Source organism: Panthera leo, chromosome C1, assembly GCF_018350215.1.
Source record: "Panthera leo isolate Ple1 chromosome C1, P.leo_Ple1_pat1.1, whole genome shotgun sequence".
In the NCBI taxonomy this organism is placed as follows: Eukaryota; Metazoa; Chordata; class Mammalia; order Carnivora; family Felidae; genus Panthera; species Panthera leo.
The window spans coordinates 145513209-145535477 of NC_056686.1; the positions used below are offsets into that span (position 1 = coordinate 145513209).

At 38.7% G+C, this 22269-nt stretch overlaps 1 protein-coding gene across 5 annotated transcripts in view; it reads left to right on the forward strand.

Moving 5' to 3' along the window:
* Window positions 1-22269, forward strand: part of GPD2 (glycerol-3-phosphate dehydrogenase 2) — a 219336-nt gene that overhangs the window by 179172 nt on the left and 17895 nt on the right. For all 5 annotated transcript variants that reach the window (XM_042948829.1, XM_042948830.1, XM_042948831.1 and 2 more), the window contains 3 exons: window positions 4162-4326; window positions 5156-5300; window positions 12247-12440. In XM_042948829.1, the coding sequence (XP_042804763.1) occupies window positions 4162-4326; window positions 5156-5300; window positions 12247-12440 (504 nt within the window). The remainder of the gene's footprint in view (window positions 1-4161; window positions 4327-5155; window positions 5301-12246; window positions 12441-22269) is intronic.

A 22269-nucleotide genomic window follows, 5' to 3' on the forward strand; every position in this document is an offset into this window, starting at 1 on the left:
TCTGTGCACTGTAAATGGCCATTTTAAACAGACGCTGTATTAAAAGAAGATTATATGTAGAATTTCAGGACATCATAGAATTTTAGATCTGCACAACCAGGAAAATGCCAGGAAATTTGTTACCTAGGGTTTTTGTGTGTTTACTCATTCTTCACATCCTTTACACATTCAGGGATTATATCTTTTTTTTTTTTTTTTTCCAGCTATTTTGCATGTTCACTTAGTTGCTAAACTCTGAAACCCTCTGAGGACAGCGATGCTGCTAGTCTCCAAAATATTTACGTTTGAGGCCTATCTTTTCCACGATCACATTCTAAAACACTTTTCACGTAAAATACCTCTCACTATCCTGTACGCAGGGCCATGGAGAATTAAGGCAAAATCATTCTCTACCGCCACTGACCTTCATTCTTTTGGGTAGGTTGATTTAATATTGTGTTTTTCTAAACAAGGGAAAACAGTTACACCTTCCACCTCTTAGGAGCTTCCTCTCACACGAGTTGTAAGTTCAGTATGTGCACATATGTGAGATTTCAAGCGCAAAAGGAGAATAGAGTAGGAAACAGATTTTCACAGTCCCCGTCTGGGCCCTTGCGTCAGTGCCAATGTAAAGCTATTCACTGATCCGTGAGTAGTATCATGTTGCCTGGCTCTCAGGAAGCGGATTGGAAAATCCAAGCTTAATAAGCAGATCAATGGGGTGGGGGAGTTGAGATGATTGTATCACATTCCAGTGACATGCAGTGTTGTCAAAAACGTTGTCTCCAGACACAAAATTACAGGAGGCATATAGATACCTTTCAAAATGTCAGCAAAGGGGGTTGGAGGGGGAATTTAGTTAAGAATAGTGGAAATTTACCATTTCTTCCAGGAAGCATACACTGAGAGCATCTGGGTATCTCAGGATAAAGGGTGAATTGAATGTGCGTTGGGGAGGAGAGCTACCAGGAATCCAAGGAGGTACATGAATTAACTGAATGTCCTCAGAGAAGGGAACTTCTGGGTGGAGATGTGAGCTCCCGGGGCCCGGAGGAAAGTCCAACTGCTGACTCCTCGGTTTTTAAGAACTTACAGTAGCTGTGTTTGCACTCCCCTGCAGAGCCAGGGGAAATATGTGGGGTCAGTCTTAAGGGAATCATTCATCACCATTTCTCCTCCTGTCACACTTATTCAACTTAAATATAAGGACTAGTTTGGGTTGAAGTTCAGATTTTCCACATTTCTGGGGTTTATCTGCTTCTCTCAAATTTCTTGCCACCAACTTATTGATGTCTGAAGTTTCTTTAACACGAGACAAAAACAATCCATTATTAGATACAGAACTATAACTCTCTAAAGAATATATATATATATATATATATATATATATATATATATAAAGACTATTTTCTTTATTTTTAAAGACTATATAAATCTATGAGACTGTAAATCTAAGGCTATAAATTAACCTGTTTATTTAACTCACAGAATGGAATTTGGCTAAACTTAATACATACTGGATACCTGTTCTGTGCTTGGCACTAACGAGGGGGAAAAAAAAGAAAAAAAAAAATGAATGAGAAAGGCTTTCTGCCTTACCGTGAGTGGGATGAAGAGGTGGGAAATTGTCTGGTGACTACAGTGGGAGGTGAGCTCTGGGAGAAGAGCGACCACCCTGTGTCTCTTCACCAGTATGTTCTCTGCATTTATGTCAGTCCCTGACTCATAATCAAAGCTTATTATTTCTTTAAGTTGATGGATACATGGCTGAACATAATATCATAAGGGCTACTAAAAATGTATATACAAGATGTGATATTGACTCAGAATAAGGGATGAACAACTTTGCCTTGGAGGGACTCAGATATGGTGAGACTTCAAGGGGATATTTGAACCAGGTCACAAGGGATGAAGAGGAGTTTTCCAGAGCTTCCAGAATAGAATTTCAGCCAGAAGAATTAGCGTGGACAAACGCAAGAAGGTGTTAAGTGGCATGAATGTTGAGGGAGTCGCAAAAATGTAACAATCCTAAGTAGTAAGTATAATGGGAGTGGAAGAATTATGGCAGGTGAGGATCATCCCAGGAAGGGCCGTCCTTCATAAGTGCCATGCTGATTTGGGTCAAGGCAGGGGCTCCTGGGTAGCAGGGTGGGTGGGCATGGGAGATAAGGACCAAAGAAGCTTCTTTCCTCCTCACACTTTGAACGGACGATCTTGTTTACCTTAAAAGTCTCAGGATTTGGAAATTAATTGAGGCATTTCTTAGTATAGAAGCAACAGAGCTTGATCAAGTATACCAATGCTGTTCCAGTGAGACTTTATATTTTGATAAGGTATTAAAAGAGAGATTTTGTGTGTTCAAAGCTTAGAGTTTTGTTACTGGATGATTGTGTAATAGATACACTGCTTTATGAAGTAATCTGTCAGTTAACAAATGGGTTTTCTGCCTGGTCCCTTTCAATAGTGACTTCTGTGTAGGATTTAAGAGAGTTAATATACACATGGCTTTCCAGAGACTTGTCCAGTGTGTAAATCAAGGCACACCTGGTGGGGTGTGAGGCTTGCTACCTTACAAACATGGCTTGGATTTCTTGTACTGCCCATAGGGTGTTTCATTGTTAGGTACATAAATCTCCCAGAAGGATTGGATAGGATGGGTACTCTCTTTAATTTAGAGATAAGATCTATAATGGAATTCTCAGTGTCTTTGGTCTGTTTGCATGCATTTAACTTGGTGGAACATATTCCAATTTTAAATGAGCCCTACATTAATAGAAGTTGGTTTCTTAGACTTAACTTTAAATGTGTCTGCTATTTTAATAGCAACTTTAGAGTCAAACTGAGTTGAAATTGATACAAATGCTACCAGTCTTTCTTCCCACTGAATTCAGCTACCGCCGCTGTTGTTTTCCTTTCTTCCTCTACTTTCATTCTATTAATTTTGGGATGAAATAGCCCCTTATTCTGCATGTTGAAGTTTAATGTATGTTCTCTACTGATAGAGGACTTAATGGAGAGGGAAAGGCTCTTGGCTGATTGTATTAGTTCAGCAGTTTTAGAATAAGATGTTTGTGGGGAGGGGTGGCAGAATCTTTAGTCATTGATTCTCTCTTTATAACTTTGCCCTTTTAGCTGGAACAGATTACCTGTGCAGGGCTTCTGGCCCTGCACAGGCGGAATCACAAGGAAGAAACTTTACATAAACCATTTATACTAAATGTTTGGTATGCTGGCAACATAAATCAACAACAATATCCATTACAAATTCATCCCTTTATCAGTATTATCTTGATAGAACTGATCCCAGTGTGTGGGAATTTGAACCCTGATTCAATACATCTAGCCCTGAGTAATTAATTATTCAGGGCACAGAGAACCTGGCCCCTGCAATGTAGAGTAATTCTTCCTGGTCTGCGTGAACTCCACTGGCAATAATAAATAGAAAACGTCTCTAGTGATGCCAGTATTTTAAAGTGATTAATCATCTTCCCCCACCCCCCCCCCTTCACCTCCCTCTTAGTTTTCTTTAACTAGGATTTTTCAGCAATAAATCTTTAACAATACAGGTAGGAATTGTTCTGTAATTAAATTTTGCCCTGCTTAATTTCTTACCTTTTATGTGTGATTAAAAAAAAAAAAATGTTACATTTTAAGGAGCTCTGATCAAGAGTCAAACCAAGAAAAATCCTTTTATAGAATGCATAGAGATGCTCTATGGGGGATTAAGCTCTTGATTTTGAATATTAGATAGAGCACATACTCATAAAAATTGTTAATCAACACCAGTTGGGGTGTCAAATATTCTGAGGTTTTGAATTGCTTCACTTTCATGCATACGGGTTGTCTGTATTAGGAAAAGTCTGACATGTACATATGTTCCCGAGCTGCGAGAATAATTACTTACTTCTTAACTTTCAGCTAATTGATGTGAGCTCCGTACGAAAGGGGTATTTTTTGCCCTTTCGGCGGTATACAAAAGTGCACTTGGTGAAATGGCAGGTAAATGCCTGGCCGAGAACGACCATGTATTTTTAAATCATGCCCTATAGAGCTGACCAGCCATCATGTAGATTCTGGGTGACAGGGACAGATGTGACATATCTGTTGTGACACACTTCTGTTCCACCAGTCTGTGGCTCGAGGTGACTCCTGTCCCTCCTCTGATGCTTTCCCCTGCTGCAGGACAACACAACGATGCACGGATGAACCTTGCCATTGCCCTCACTGCTGCCAGGTACGGGGCTGCCACAGCCAATTACATGGAGGTTGTGAGCTTGCTCAAGAAGACAGACCCCCACACGGGGAAAGAGCGAGTGAGCGGTGCACGGTGTAAGGACGTGCTCACAGGTATGCCGAGGCCCTAGCGGGAAGGTCTTTCTTAGCATCTTGCCTCGCCGATGTAATGACTGAATCATAATTTTTCTGTCACTTCTCTTTTATTTAAGCCATATTTCAGAGTCATATTAATTATATTCCTTATTGTCAACAATGACTGGTTTAACATGAAAATTTTCCCTTGTGGTACTTGGCAATTTTTCCCCTTTGTGTTAAATAACAATAATGATAATGATAATAATAAATGCCCACAAAATTCCCACAGCTAGGAAGGTATTCTGCTTTCTGGACAAAAACATGTTATTAATAAAATTAAATAAGCATGCCAAGTTTCAAAGTAAGTGACACAGGCAGTGCATTTATACATCGTTAGAGTCAATCACTTTACCTTTGGTTGGATTTTCCATTCTTGTCCTGGTTCTGTGGCCACGTAGGCAGAGCTTCACAATCACCTCGTTTCCTTGAACAAAACCAACACTGAGACCTATGTTGTCTCACGGCAGCGCTGTTTACACATTTGAGTTTTAGGGAGAAAGCGGATTATTTACTCACCCGGCTTTCTTCACGTTTGGCGCTCAGATGCCGGGCACTTTGCAAAATAGACTGAGAACCGAGATGACGAAGTGGCACGTTCTTTCTTCGATTTGGACTTGTGTTGGGTAGACCGACTCGGATGCAAGCCCTTTGTGTGGCTTTTCAGTAACTCTGGCTGCTTGTGTCCCTTCGTGTGGTGCACAGTGTACTTCGCCATAGGTTAAGTTTATAGGTAAATTAATAACCCAAAGCATCGGTGAGCAGGGAAACAAATGGGGTGTGTGATTGATGCTGCTTTCTTTCACAGGGCAGGAATTTGATGTGAGAGCCAAATGCGTTATCAATGCTACGGGACCTTTCACAGACACCGTGCGCAAAATGGATGATAAGAACGCCGCAGCTATCTGCCAGCCGAGCGCTGGTGTCCACATTGTGATGCCTGGTTATTACAGGTAACTGTGTGCCAACTCGGCACCCTTGCAAAGGGGACAGGAAATCGTTTGCATTTATTCTTTTAGCACACTTTTTTTTTTTTTTTTTAAAGCTTCTTCATTTATTTTTGAGAGAGAGAGAATGAGAGTGAGAGAGCGAGAGCACGAGCTGGGAAGGGGCAGAGAGAGAGAGGGAGACACAGAATCCGAAGCAGGCTCCAGGCTCCGAGCTGCCAGCACAGAGCCCGATGCGGGGCTCGAACCCACAAACTGAGATCGTGACCTGAGCTGAATTCCAAAGCTTAACCAACTGAGCCACCCAGGTGCCCCTCAGCCCACTTTTCTTACTGGATGGTCTAGCTTCCTGTTCAAAATGAGGAGAAATAAGCAAAGGAACTCTTCCAAAACACAAAATACAATCCAGACTTGGGAATTTCTTAGCTTTTACGGCAATACTCACTTCTAGGGGTTAATGATTTGGGATCTATTGTACTTTCTTCAGTGTACTCACCTTCAGAAAATACGCCTTAGTGTTTTTGAATGTTAATTAAAATATTAAGGGTAAATTTTGTAAAAAAAAAAAAAATTCCACGAAGGGCATATTTTAATTAAAACACTAAAAACATAATTTTATAAATACTCAAATTGGCTTATGAAGAATCTGAACATGAGGACCTCTCGTGTACTCTTATGTTTATGACTTTTGAAATGCGTTGTGAAAACTGTCACAGCAAGTCAAATTGGATGTGATTTCTGATCTCTCATATTAACAAAGATAATTGTCGGAGAAATGGGTAGGGAGAGAGATGAAACAAAGATACCTATTCACTGAAATTCATTGAACTTGACTGATGGGCACATTGCACTATTCTTTTTTATTATATTTTTGAAATTTTTAACAAATTAAAAAAACATTTAGAGGGTTTTAGTTAAGAAATTAATTATAATTGGATCTCATGGACATTTCAAGACTTCTGTGGAAAAAAATCATGTAACCATGACGAGAGTATGGAACATACCATTTTTATCTCCATATGTGGTAAATCCAGTAGGCAAACTAGTAATTTTGTATGGAGTAATGATCTATGCTCCTGGTATTCACTATGATATTATCTATAGTTGAGAAATATTAGAAACTCCTTAAGTGCTAACCTTAATAGAATGGATAAGTTAATTGTGGCATATCTGCACAAGGGAATATTATATAGTCATTAAAACTTGTAATTATAAATAACTTTAATGTTTTAGGAAAACAGTAACGATACCCTGTTAGTTTAGAATGAAGGATGTAAGATTAAATGTGTAATGTGATCTCAACACTGCGTAAATATAGAAAAAAAGACTACAAGGAAATACATCAAATACTAACGGTGATTATCTCTAGGCAATACGATTATGGGTAACAGTTAAAGGTGGTAATTTCTAGGTAACGTGGTTAGGATGAGAGTGATCTCTTCCATGTTTTAATACATTTCTGTAAAGTTATATCAGTCTTTTAATATTTGATTAAATGGATGAACAGAATCTGTATTTTGTTTAATATCTACATTCTCCTGGGATGCTATCCTGCTATGTTATGTGATGCTGCTGTTTCATCAGTTTTTCAATAACCAAATCTTCCCAAAAAGACTCCAGGATACACCTAATTTGTACCAAATTCACTTCTACCAAGAAAAATATTACACTTCTGTTAAAAAAAATATGAAAGTCCATTTTTTATCCACCAACTTCTAAGATTTCTGTCTCATTTTTAAATGTCTATGTGTGATAAGTAGACCATCATTAGTATTTTAATTGAGGACTAAAGAAAGCAAGGTGTTTCAGTCTTGATAATAAAACTTTATGTAGCAGTACTTAATAGAGTTTTAAAATCTGGAACCGGAGTTTTGTTAAATGAAAAGGAGAGAAGTAAATACATGTAAATATGCAAATGTTTCTTGTATATAGAGAAGTTTTCAACAATAGTTTCATTCATAATCATATGCATCTATTTTGTATTAGATTAAAAATATGCGAAGACAGCTAGTTTATAAGGGGTTTTTTGGAGGGTTTTTTTTCTTTAATATCTTTTAGGCTATGGATATAAGACCTACGCTACAGACACACACATTTGCATATTTGTTTAGATCTTAGTAGATTCAGTATATCCTCATGTGTTATTATGTTTCATGTTTTCTTCACTATTGTCCTGCGATGTCAGAGGATTCATTATTCCCTAATTTAATTCTGCCACTTAATAGATATCATTTGGGGCAGGCCATTTGAATTTTGTAAACCTTAGTTTGCCCATCATTAAAATGGGGAGACAGGGGGTAAATTAAGGTGATACCTTGATGTAGTACTTGATGTTCACCACTTTACCTCTTACAGACTGTTTGGCCTTGGCAAGCTACTTCTTTCAGCTTCTGGTTCCTTATCTCAAGGTAGTACCTGATTTGTATACATTTTGACAATGATCCTGCGATCCTTTGTATCTATTTTGTTGACTGCTCTTCATGCAGTGTCTAATAGTGACCAGTAAATATTTCCTGAATGAATCCTACTAACTTTTTTGTGTTAACTTGACCAAATAGAGATTGTTGCTTTTTTTAAAGTTAAAATTCAATGTAACACCTATAAGGGATATTTTTGATATAGAAAAGTGAAACTATGAAAACAAAATATGATTCTTCATTTTATTGCTCAGATAACCCATGTATATAAAAATAAGTGCGTTAAAGTAATCGCTGTAGAAAATAGAAGGACACAAAAGGAAAAGTGAGAGCCTCTCTCTTCTTTCTCACGCCCCCCTGCCTTATTCCCCATTTCAGTTGTTCTCTGGTAATCAGTAACACTTCCTATGATTGCTTCTGTAAAACCGTGTGTTCATACTTGCACAAATGTCTATCCTTTTAAACATTTTACATGAAAGAGGTAATGCTACACCATATAGTTCTGTACTAAACTTTATAATACGCTAATAACAGAGTAGATAGGTGCTTTTAAAGAAATATAAATATATATCACCTGGATGTAATATTTTCAAAACAGGATGCCTTTCTTAATCCCCAGAATTTGTCATTAGCTTCAGGGCACCTCCCCATAAATTGTGAACGTGTGAGTTACAGCTGGGCCTGCTTCAGATGCAGTAAGTGATCTCATGCTGCTTTGGGAGGAATTAATGTCCCCATTTTTAGCACCTTGAACTATAACCGCTATACCTCCTGTCAGAAACCTTCCGGGAGTGGTTTGCAGCCCAATTCCTGCTCAGGGTCTGCTGCAGATGAGCTCCTTAGTTTTGGATACTGGCCTGGATTAAGGGTTTATTCCCTTCTAGCCCTGACCTGCAGCCATCCCAGAGGGCTGGTTTTGCTCTCCATATCAATTCACTTTCTTGGGTGGGGCTGGGAGATGTCAGACTGAAATGACTGCCTGGGCTCATCAGTCAGTCACACTCAGTTATAGCTCGAGGGTTCCACTTGGCCCTCAGGGATGAGTCAGACCTCCTGGGGCTGCCCCATACACTGGGTGGTGGCACCTTAAGGTCTAACATTTCCACTAGAACCTGATCAGTTTAGATATGCAGTGAGTCCAGTAGCCACTGATTTGTTGAGTGTAGGCTGCTAAATGTAAGGCAAGGACCATGTGTATGTCGTGTTGGGCTGTTTTGGGAGTATCTTTATGGCATTTGTTAACCTTGTTATGACCCTCAAAGACATGTGCCATGGTAGCAGACTTTTTTTGTTTGCATTATTTCAGTTTCCAAAAACCCAGAACACAGAAATCATTTAATTTTAAAGGTGTTGTTTAGTTTTTACATGAAGAACAAACCTGAAATTTCCATCAGAGTTGCGGTTAGATGCTCTTTTTAAAGCAGCCACAATGCACGATGACTTTACACACATGAAAATAATCATCTCCTCCTTCTACCTATAGGTGTTTTTTTACCCCTGACAAGAAGTCAGGTTTCTGGGGGGTGTTGTTGTGGTGGGGGTGGTTGTTGTTGTTTCTGTATTGCTGTGTGCGTACTGTTAGCTCTAACACTGGTTGCTAAGTAGTTAACAATAAATTGATTTCAGTTGAAATAAGGGTACTTGAGGAAGGCAGTGGTCTGCTTGAGAAAAATGTTCATTATGTTTAATCCTAGACGCACACGTAAATTAGCAGCGTGGTTTTCCTCCTGATGTCAGTGAATCAGACATATTGAGGAATGACCTACGTGTCCCTGTCCCGTATAGACCATCACTACAGGTGCTCTCCATTTTCAAACTTTAGTGTGACCTTGCAGAACTAATCCTTCATAAGAAAACAAACGTTTCCCTAAGGGAGAGTATGAATTAGGTAATTTAGAACTGATGAAAGGTATTTCCAAGTGGATTCTTAAATTTTTATACCATTCATTACTAGCTTTGTCTTCCCTCTGTGCTTGTTAATTTTATGTTTGACACATATGTCTTCACTTAAGCAGTTGATTCTCTACAGGATCCAGTTATGCGTGTGTTGGTAACCATCACCTTCACCCTTTAAACTGCTTTTATTGCATTGGAAGGTTTTTTTTAAAGGATTCAGTAGTTGTGCTTTCCTAATAGCATTTCATGTCTAGGTTGTTGAATATAATAATTTTACGCAAAATTTTGTCAGGTTTATTGAGTTACTTAAGTACCTCATATGATATCTGCTCTATAAAATGATCATGCATAAAATATACCAACATATAATTTGTTCCTTAAATGTTAGGAGATGCAGTTTATTCTTTTGTTTCAACATGGTACTATTTATCAGATTGAAAGCTTGAACTCTGAATGAGTTAATTCCCAGCCCCAAAGTGACTGATTTAATGTAAGGGCATATTAACCCAGGATCAAATCAGTTGCTTACAAACTACGTAATTAACTAGTGTCTTTTAAGATTTTTTTTAAGAGAGTCTTAGGAGAAACACAAAGAAAAAAATATAAAATATTCGATACTTATAGTTTTCAATATATAAAAATGAAAGTAAAATTATTTCCTTCAACCCTGAATGAAGATGAAATCTTAGCTGAAGGTTTAAATGATTGACCCACTTCTCTGATGCATTTTGCGTATGTTAAGTAGGACTGTGGCCCACTCTCTCCATGTCTCTCACGGATCCTGTAGACAGTGGTTCTTTCTACAAAGGCTCTGTAGAAATGGCAGCATTTCCGGTACTCAGTCACGGCTCAGTCAGTTAAGCATCTGACTTCAGCTTAGGTCACGACCCCACGGTTGGTGAGTTCAAGCCCCATGTCGGGCCCTGTGCTGACAGCTCAGAGCCTGGAGCCTGCTTTGGATTCTGTGTCTCCCCCTCTCTCTGCCCCTCCCCTGTGTGCTTGCTCCCTCTCCCTCACAAAAAATAAACATTAAAAAAAAAAAAAAAAAAAAAGAAATGGCAGCATTTCATGGGACTCATGGGTCTTTGCAACAAAAGCCTTACACTCTTTGTGGTTTACATAAAGAAGATGCATATGCTAAGCTGACTATAGATTTCTTTTTTTTTTTTTTTCAAGTAATTTTGTAGCTCTTTTTTTTTTTTTTTTTTGAACAAGTTGTATGCCCAACATGAGGTTTAACTAAAGACCCCAAGATCAAGAGTCACGTACTCTACCCACTGAGCCAGCCAGGTATCCCTAGATTTCTTTTTCATGAAATAAATTATTGTTGTTTACTTTTAAGCACTTGTTAGGCCCTCACCCTTATACAATTGAATCAATATGAGTTTTTTTTTTTTAAGTTTTTTCAGAGGAATGATAAACATAAAAAGTTTACACTTTTTTTAAATTTACGGGTATAGGAGGGACTTCTTGAAATTTATTTAAACCAAATGGAATTGTGTTTTCTATTTAAGAAATTTCATTAATAGAAGCTGAAAATGTCTTTAACATTGGCTTGCTATGAGAATTCAGTCAGACTGAAACAGCTCTCTGAAGATTGGTAGGGCCTAACTGTTTGAACATGACACTTTAAGATCATCCCGCCCCTTTTTCAACTTCTCCAAATTTCTTTGAATGGTTCATGAATGCATGAAAACAATAGTTTCTGATTTAATGAGACAACTGGACAGGTTTTGTTAATATTTCTAGTTGCTTATTATTTCTGGTGTGTTTTATAATTTGGGTTTAAAATATTAAGTATGTGTTAGTGAAAATTATTGACTCATATTTGGGAAGATTTTATGTAATCTGTCAAAAGAGGCATCTTCGAACCTTGATTTAATAGCATAATACATTAGCCTCTTATGTCTGTTTAAAGACTGTCGTTGCTAAGATATTCCTCTCCCTTTTTTGACCTTACCCTCATTCACTGTTATTTATGTAATAGTAGAAAACCCAGCCCTTTTCTCATTGATGCACTTCTTGAGATTTCTATAAAATTGAAGTAAAGTAAGAAATTTCATATTTGGTGAAGTGGTGTAAGTTCATCTAGGTACAAAGAAGTAAAGAACTTTTCTGATCACATTTTAGTTGCTAGAAACTTAGAGCCTTCACTTTTCTCATGTACTTCTGAGACCTTCCACTGAAAGATGTGTCAAATGTCAAATGTCCAAGGAAAATACTTTTCATTGACTTGAAAAAAGGTTGAAGAGCAATCCTTAATTCACCATCACAAAAGGAATTATAGACACTTATCCCTGCTGACATTATCTGATGTGAATGGTCCAAAGAATATAAAAACCCAAACAATTGGAAAGTGAAGTCCACTTTCTTAATTAACCTTGCGTTGTTGAGATGGAGAGGGCTGGTTGAGCTGTGAGTTTTAATATCACACATGCTCCCTTCTTTTTCTGTTACCAATATTATTTTTTTTTTTCTTTTAGGAATTTCTAGGCTAGAGTATCGGCAGTTAAAGTAATAGTTCATGTGTTTCTTGTTTGCTTCTATGAGAATTAGTGAATAAAGTAGTTTTTAGACTGCAGATTAAGGATTAAACTTCTGCTAATTTCAGAAATCTGTAACCCTTCTTTTTACATCAGCCCAGAGAGCATGGGACTGCTTGACCCAGCAACCAGTGATGGGCGAGTAATTTTCTTCTTACCCTGGCAAAAGATGACAATAGCCGGCACTACCGACACTCCAACGGATATTACACACCATCCTATCCCTTCGGAAGAAGATATCAATTTCATTTTGAACGAAGTGCGTAACTACCTGAGTTGTGATGTTGAAGGTAACTTATGCATTCCTTTGAGTTTGTTTTCCTTCTTTTCTATCTCCCGGCCCATCCCAGCTCTTACTGGTAACTGCCACATCTAAGGTCTGAGTCCTCCTCACACCTGACTCTTCTGTACTGACCACTTCTTCTGGAAGGTTTATGGGGACTAAATTATACCACAGTGCGAAGCAGCTGCTTGGTCCCCCCCCTGCTTTCTACATCCACACGAACCTCACGCAGTCATTTTCTGACCATCTCTAATGGCTGTACACAAGCCATACGTGAGCTCTAAACACTTGTGCTCTCTGAGAAGAGCATGACATGTTTGCATTGCAGTTTAATTTCTAGAGTTCAGGAAGATCTGATTTACAGATACAGGATATCCTTAGGAAATAATTAATCAAAAAATGAGAGGATAGAGCTATATAATCTGAGAGCTTCTTGAGATTTTCTATATGAAAAGTAGTGTTGACAGTGGATTTAACTAAGTAGGATAGGTATGCTTTTTTATTTTTTTTAGTTTATTTTTTAATTTTTTTAAATGTGTATTTATTTTTGAGAGAGAGAGAGACAGATGTGAGCAGGGGAGGGGCAGAGAGAGAGAGGGAGACACAAGAATCCAAAGCAGGCTCCAGGCTCTGAGCTGTCAGCACAGAGCCCGATGCAGGGCTTGAACTCACAGACCGTGGGATCACGACCTGAGGAGAATTTGGAAGATTAACTGACTGAGCCACCCAGGTGCCCCAGTATGCTTTTTTTTTTTTTAATTGAAAGAGCCAAAGTTAACTTCTTTTTCATGCTAACCAGGGCATACTTACTTTTAGTTTGGATGTTAATAGTATTTTCTCCACTGCATATATATAATGAATATGTTTGATCCCAGCTAGTTCCTGAAGTTTCCTAACATTGTCCTTCTCTATTTCCTATCTCAGTTAATAGCCTTATCATCCAGTCACCCAAGCCAGAAATAGCATGCTGGCCTTCTTCTTTTTTTTTTTTTTTGTAATAGTCTTAATTTATTTTAAATGCTTATTTATTTTGAGAGAGAGAGCAAGGGAGAGGCAGAGAGAGAGGAGAGAGAGAATCCCGAGCAGGCTCCACCCTGTCAGCACAGAGCCCAATGCAGGGCCTCAACTCACCAACCGTGAGATCATGACCTTAGCCAAAATCAAGAGTTGGACACTTAACGGACTGAGCCACCCAGGCACCCCCCTCATCTTCGGGGATCCTTCTCTTTGCACATTCAGTCCAGTTCCTATCTGTGCTCACTCTGCAGTACCCTGTAAATCCCCTCTCACTTCATTGTCCTGGTCACGCCTATGTCATTTCTCACTCAAGCAGCTGCCCTGGCCTTCTAACTGGCTTCCCAAGGTCAGGTCCCCGTTCCCACCCTGTCTCACCCTTCCATCAGCACCCTCTTTCTGAAACACCATTCTCACCATCACTTCCCTGCTCAAAAACATCCCTTGGATGTTCCTCATTGACTTTCAGAGAAATTCTAAGCTATCTGGCTTGGCTCTAAACTATCTCTAAGGCTCTCCACAACTTGTCTTTGCAGGTTTCTATTCAGTACTCCACCTTTGTGCCTTCTGTGGTCTTATCACCTCCAAATCAGTTCGTGCACTTTTCAACCTCATGCTTTGTTTAGGATGAAACCTTGCTCTGGGATGCCCTTTCCCCCACCTTCTCATTTTGACAAAATACTATTTCCCCTTTGGAAACCACCACACTTTTGTAGAACGGTGATCTAGTATATCACAATGTTATATATAGGCAGGAGTCTAAGGTGTATTCTCACTTGCAGCTCCTTGAGGGTAAGGATTCTTTATTCAGCCACAAAGCTTGTTGTCTATCTGGTATGCCCCTCAATACGGGGTTGAAATGAAATAAATTAGTAATAGGTGTTTTCAGGGTTTTTGATGCTGGTAGCAGTTTGAAAATCTTTTTATATTAAGGTAGAAATTTTTAGATTTTGAAAAATATATACTCTTCATCTTTTTGTGTCAGGAATCTTCTATAATGTTGGCTTCAGTGGAGGACATACAAAGCCACAATTTATTTCTTGATGTGACTCACTAAAGTCCATGAATCCTTTTTCCCCAAGGGATTTTTTATCATCATGTGATCACACATTTATAAACAAGCAAACTTCCTTAAAAAAAAAAAAAAATTGTTCAGGGGACTCTCCTGGTTTAATTGAATGATCCATATTGTATAGAGGTAGTTTCTTCTGATTTCAAGTAATGGATACATTTTAATTTTGAGTGACGTCTCTGGGATCTACAATAATGGTACAGGTATAATACACACTCATAACTGAGATTTGTGTGACTAATGTCTGTATTCTCACACACTCATATACACGCACACAGTTATTTGGGAAATGGTCATGCCTTATTTAATATCCATATTCAAGTATTCAAAATGCAATGTAATTTTAGCTAGATACTTTCTTTTGAAATCTAGGAGGACTTTCATCTGGATATGATTGTATTTTTTTTTTTAACGTTTATTCATTTTTGAAAGACAGAGACAGAGCATGAGCGGGGTAGGAGCAGAGAGAGAGGGAAACACAGAATCTGAGGCAGGCTCCAGGCTCTGAACTGTCAGCACAGAGCCCAAGGTGGGGCTCTAATTCACAAACCATAAGATCTTGACCTGAGCCGAAGTCAAGACGCTTAACCGACTGAGCCATCCAGGTGCCTCTGGATATGATTGTATTTTAATGTATAAATGATTATTGTTAACGAATCCTGCTACATTTTGCATTCACCTGAGTACCATATTAGCTAAAAGTGGATTGATATTGGGCCCTAAGAGCAGGAAGTTTGGATTGTTGGAGCAAGAAATAAAATTAATTCAAGAGCAGAGAGCTCTTTGTTGACAGTTTCCAGCTTCTTAAAGTTCAAATGCAGTAAGATGAGAAATCTAGCTGCTTATATGTGCTGTGAGGCTGGATATACTGGAAACAGGTGCAGGTTCCAAAAGGCCACTGTGCCCGTGTTGTAGGTGAGGATTTCCACCAGTGAAATGAGCCTTTGGGCTGTAGCAGAGACTGAATCGTGTACCCCCTCCACCCCCCACTTTCTTCTGTGAATGGACAGAGGACTTAGCAATACCTGCCGGAGCTTGGTTGGTCTGTAACTTCTTGTCACTTAGCATGCCTTTTGTTAGGTTACTTGGTAAAAGTAACAAAGAGGGTTTTTTTTTGCCAATTGTGATTTTTGGTAAAAGTGGCTGAAATTAATATCTAAACGGTGTACATCCGGCCTTTTCTTCTAGCAGCCTGGGGACTCTTGAGATTAAAAATTCTCTAAGCAGCAAATATCTGGTGTGAAAGCAAAGGTGACAGCCGTTTCACATACTGCATTTATTTCCCTGTGCACACCATCTATCACACCTTTCTGACTTACCAACTTATTCTTTTTAAAACAATTAATTCGTAATGATTCCTTATAGTTTGTTTTCATCTTTGTTTCTAGTTGACCGAAGGTCTCATATGTGAGGCGTTACCCTCAGTATGGATAGAACGCAGTTTGCTAATATATGTCTGTGTCTTAAAGTGGAGACGTTCAAGTTTGTTATTTTTTCCAAGGAATTCTGGTGCAATTCGATGTCTCTTCCATCCTGATGAAATGGAAGAGAGAAACTCAGCTTCAGACACTACCCAGTTATTTGGCCACAGGCTGGTGCTGTGCACGTATTTTGATCTCTCCGTTTGTCTGTAATGGGTAATGCATGCTTTATTTTTTAAAACCCTACAATTCCTGAGCACTTTTCTACATGCAAGACACTCTACTGAGCACGTCGCCCTCATTTTTTCTTTGGTTCCTCATGACGACATTACAAGATGTACCCTGCAGTTCCTATTTTACAGACGCAGAAACCGAGGCCCCAGTTCCTATTTTACAGACGCAGAAACCGAGGCCCCATGACTTGAGGCTTCCTAGCCCCCAGTTTGTTCGTGTTGGAGCCACGATGAGGCCAAGTCAGTCCAGCTGTAATACTTGCACTGCTAAGTACCGCACAGAACTCTCGCTGGTAGTCCCGGGTTTTATGATGTGGTATTATATCCACCAGGGAGTGGATTAAGTCTCTCAATTCATTTTCTGGAAGCTGCTAGACACTTGCAGAATGATAATGACCTTTGCTCTAGACTGGCCTTATTTGGATCTGAATGTTAAGCTGGAAGGGGTGTCATATCTCATAACTAATCCCTTGGGCCAAGCGGTCTTCTCTACAGACCTGAAAAATAAAAAGTTTGTTTAGATCCTAGAGCCGTAGTTGTGAAATGTTTTGCAGTCACCAGGGTTGACATAATCAGCTTAAAAGGATTTATTAAATGGATGAATAAGTAAAATTCTGACAACGGTTTCCGAGCCTCCCCAAATGGCTATATCCTTAAGGAAGGGGGGAAAAAAAAAGTGTCAAATCTTAACACTCCGTGCTGTTCTCAGCAGCTGCCACATTTCTGCAAAACGCGTCGCAACAATTCTGAAAAGCATTTTGCCTGTTGGGAATAAGACCATGTCTTCTTTTACGATTTCGAAAGCTTTCCATTCACAGGCTGAATTTTCTAGATGACTTGTTTGTTCTTTTCTGAAATGGGGCATTGACAGTTGTGCAGTGCCTAGCGGGGTTAGGAAGAAAAACGATCTTTTGAAAAATATATCATTAAGTCTGCCGTGTAGAGGTTAATCAGAAGGATGCAGTGGGGGAACCAAGCTCTGACTCAAAGGGATCGAGCGAGACAGAAGATTTGCCGAGCGCTTTATTCACGCAGGCTTTCTGGAGTGCTCCTTCAGGCAGCGTCTTTAGTTGTACACAGGTTCCCACACACGCAATTAGTAGTGTTTATAGATTGCCGGTTATTCAATTAACAACCAAGCTGGCCGTATCAACTCGCTGCAGACCTGCCTTTTCACTGCCAGAGATTGTACCAGGGTTATCAACTTACACAGGCTTGGACGTCTTCCAGCTGTTTAATTATAGTGTCACACGCTTTGCTTTTTCTAGTTTCATTAGTTTATAAATGTAATATGGTATCTTATTTCTGTGATTAACACTTCATTTCAGCAGGTTAAACATGCTGGTAGAGACGTATTGATTTCTGACACTATTTCCCCTGTGTTCATTTAGATATTTTCACATGCTTTTTATTGATTCTTTTGGAAAGCGGCAAACATGAGAAAGAACGCCCCAGAACGTGTGGCTAAATAACTCACGTGAAGCAAAACCACACATTTAGCTCTTAATGGTCACATCCTGTGGGCTTCATTGTCTATTAATTTTTAAAACAAACCCTTGTCTTGCCAAGGTTTTAAGAGTAAAAATATTCATTATAATTTGAAACAATTACACAGCACTTAGTCGTTTCAGCCAGCTGTGAAAAATGCCTATTTAACTTTATTATTGAGAGTTTACTCTTTATATATTATACATGCTAAAACCTGCATTGGGATTGCAATAAAAATAATTCTCAAACACGATGGTAAAAGGACTATTTTATTTTGACAACACCTTTTTTGAAAATAGTGCCAAGTACTTTTATACACCGTGGAGGTACGTGGGTTTTGTAACATCTGGGCATTTGGCACTTAAAAAATCAACCGAGTGCCATCTGGGTGAATCGGTCTAACAAGTGGTGTTTAATGAGGACTTTTCCCAACTTTAACAGTAGTGTTGTTTCCTGTCATCTTGTTTTATTAAAGCACTCATTTATGTTAAAAGAGACTACCCGATTGTTTAAATATATAGTCATTAGGTACTTTACTTACAGCCTGGGATATTGGCTCCGAGGCCCAAATACATTATTTCTTTTGATTTTTGTAACGTCACCTGTTCTTGCTTGACATGAGAAGTTCAGAATGTTTTAATGTGCCGCTTCATATTTATTGATCACTATACGTGACCCATACTTGATGGAGTATTTGGGGTGCTGGGAAATACTAGAATTGACATTGCTGAAGACTTTCAACCTGGTGGGAAAAATGAAACAGTAATGAAATATGGTTCAGCTATCCTGGTAGTAGGAGAACCAAAAAAAATCAAGATGAATTTTTGAGCTCTGACGCATAAAGGCCTTGGTTTGAGTTATCTTCTTCATGTATCATACCTTGGAGAATTTAAAGTAGGGTGATATCCACTACTTACTCTTGGCTGCAACCTGAATGACAGAAAGGATTTCTGGGTAAGAACTTGAGGGTAGGAATGCTTAATTTAGTAAAAATATTTTTCATTTCCCATTAACTCATGAAATGAGTAGGAGAGAAGGATACTCTGAAAGGATAAATGTGGAACATGTTGGGACCGTAAAGTATTTGCGGGGAAAGCACACTATTATAGCAGATTGTATTCTCCTGAGCCAAGGAAATGCAGTCAAATTTCACCGAAAGGATGCTCAATTAGAGTTGTGGGCAAGGTGGCCCTGTGGAAGGTCCCCAGCTTGATGATCTCCCAGGACCAGGCTGAGATCTACTTATTACTAGGGGATTTTTATTCTAGAGCTGCCTTGTGTAATGGCATAGCCAGTGCATATGCATATCATGTGGAAATTTCATTTTTAATTAGTTAAAATTAAATAAAATTTGAAATTCAGTTCCTCAGTCACACGAGCCACATTTCAGGTGCTTAATAGCCTCATGCAGCTGGTGGCTAGCGAATTGGACCTTGTGGATAGAGGACCTTTCCAGCACTGCAGAAAGTCTAAGGAACAGTGCTGCTGTACAGAATCTAGAGGTATTTATATATACTTTTAGAGAAGGAAATACTCGATTTAAGAGAGTTGCTGAGTCTGTATTTTTTTGTTATATAAAATAAATTTATTATCTTGTTAAAAAAAAAAAAACAAAACCCAAAAAACCTCCAGCAGTAAGAAGGCTCAAGAGGTGATGAACTCAGTGATTCTGCGATGTCTAAGGCACAGGGCCCTTATTTCTCTTCACCTTCCCACCCTCCAAGTTGGCTTTATCCTGCGGTTGTTTCCTCTATGGTTACAATATGGCTGTAGCAGTTTCAGGCAGAATTAAAAGGTATCTTAACGATTCTCTATTCTGTCTACTGCTTGTGAATCTCTTTCATCAGACAACTTTAATTAGGGTTTGTTTAACAAAGTGCAAGGTTTCCACTGTGGGTGAATAGGTGATAAGGAGAGAAATATGTTAGTTCAGTTGGTTGCTGTCTTTTATACAAGAGGTTAGAATTCATGTTTTGTGTGTTTAACTATGCTCTGCCCTATGGACATAGATTATACCGATGTCCCTGACCAGTCATTACTTAATTCCAGTGGTGGAGAGGTACAACCACTTTATCCTTCAGCAGGAAATAGCATTTTGCATAATCCACAAAAATCATTAAATCTTAAGTTTGGGAGAAAACTTGGGGCACCTGGGTGGCTTAGTCAGTTGAACATCTGACTTTGGTTCACGCCATGATCTCACAGTTTGTGGGTTCGAGCCCCACGGTGGGCTCTGTGCTGATGGCTTGGAGCCTGGAGCCTGCTTCGGATTCTGTGTCTCCCTCTCTCTCTGCCCCTCCCCACCTTTCCCTCCCTCTCTCAAAACTAAATAAACATTACAAAAATTAAAAAAAAAAGTAAAATAAAAAGCTTGGGAGAAAACTGATAGACAGCCTGATCCAACCACTCTCTGGTCTAATACTGTAAAAATCCTGCAGACCATAAAGACTGATTCATATTTTAAATATGATTTAAAATTTGATTATTTATCTTACATGTATCTTTTAAAATAAACTTAATCCTGGGGCGCCTAGGTGGCTCAATCAGTTAAGCATCTGACTTCGGCTTGGGTCATGATCTCAAGGTTTGTGGGTTTGAGCCTCGCGTCAGGCTCTGTGCTGACAACTCAGAGCCTGGAGCCTGCTTTCGATTCTGTGTCTCCCTCTCTCTCTGCCCCTCCCCCACTCTCCCTCTGTCTCTCTCTCTCCTTCAAAAATAAACATTAAAAAAAATCTTTTTAAATCAATTTAATCCCAATTTTATCTGATATAAGTCTGAGGTTAAAAAGCTGAACGCTAAGATATAAAGTAAATTAAGTTTCCTAACACATTATGAACTCTTTTGGTAGTGTTTTCTTTTTTTGAGTATCAACATCAAGAGTAAGGATTAAAAATGATGTCAGTATACACATTGTTTTATTTAATATTCCTCTATGAATGAAAACCTTGGATATTTTAGTTTGGCCTTTTTGTTTTCAACAATGCAATTTTACAGATGTGTTTTTCTGGCTGATATACCAGAAAAGGCAAAGAAAAAAGAAAAAAAAAAAAGGTAAAGCATTTGCACAAAGAAGATTTGCATATGTTACAGATTTACTCTAGAGAGTCTCATTTTCCATCAAATAATTTTAAAACCAGTCAGAGGACTTTAAAAGTTGGAGCCAAATTCCTGATCAGTGTGGCTACCTAAGGAATTTCACAGACACACGCTGCAGACTTTGTGGTGACCACAGTGACGTTGTATGTGGTTGGCTAAGGTTTATTTTTGACTCAGAGGGCTATTTGAACTCTAATGGAAAATAGCGGTAATTTCCTAGTTAGGGTTTTTGTAAAGATTAAAACATTGCATGATTTGTGTTGAGGTTACACAAGACTTTTGTGGAATTGCGTGAAGCAAGAATTAACCCTCCTTCCATGGAAGCCATCAGGATTAAACCTAATGAAGAAATTACACATATCAGAGGAGCAGGTTTAGAAATGGAATCCCAGCATTCAGACTCCCTTAGGTCTCCAGTTAACAAGACTGGAAGCCTTGGGCTTTCTGCATCAGTGTATGATGTTTCTTCTTTTTTTCGCATCCCATGTTTAGATATGGATTTGATTAACCACCACTGTAGACGTGTACGGGTGCCTCTTCTTTCAGATTATAGTCATGTTAAGATTGTGACCCTCAAAAAATAAAAAAAAATGAAATAATAAAAAAAAGAAAGAGTGTGGCCCTCAAGGAGCTGTATTAAATCATGCCAAATTTACCTAGTTGAATTTGTCTTTACCAGAAATCTGTTTTTTCCATTTGAGATAAAGATGGAGGGATTATCTATCATTCAGTATAACTTGTTTTTAATTTTTTTAATGTTTATTCTTGAGAGAGAGAGAGAGAGAGAGGAGGGGCAGAGAGAGAGAGGGAGACACAGAATCCAAAGCAGGCTCTAGGCTCCGAGCTGTCAGCACAGAGCCTGATGGGGGGCTTGAACTCATGGACTGTGAGATCATGACCTGAGCCGAAGCTGGACGCTTAACTGACTGAGCCACCCAGTTGCCGCTCAGTAGAACTTGTTTTTAGGGTCTTTCTCCGGTACTTGGTTAGGCACTTTGTAAACAATAATAATAATAATAAAGTAATAATTAGACTATTCCAATCATTTCAAGGAGTCTTTGTAGCTCTTTACATAAAGAGTCTGCTGGATATTTTCTAAATACTTTTCAGGTAGTGCTGTGTATAAATACAGGAGGTTCACTGTACAAGGGCACGCTACCAAGCATTGAGTGGGATCTAAAATCACACTGTCCCGTGCTCATAAAAATGTGCTCCCCTGAATGAGAGATTTTAATTTGAACTAAGGCTGGGGATGGCATGGGCTGTAGGGGTCCTGAGACTTCTGTATTATATGTAAAATTCTGTCTTAATCTTCTGAGACTTGAAGTTTGTCAATTTTTCCTTTTGTCTTGATTTTTTTTTTAAATTATGATTAAATATATATATATATATATTACAAAATTTATCAGTTTGACCATTTTTAAGTATACAGTTCTGTGGCATTAAATATATGCATCTTTTTGTGCAGTTATCACCATCATCAATCTCCAGAACTTTTTTATCCTCCCTAAC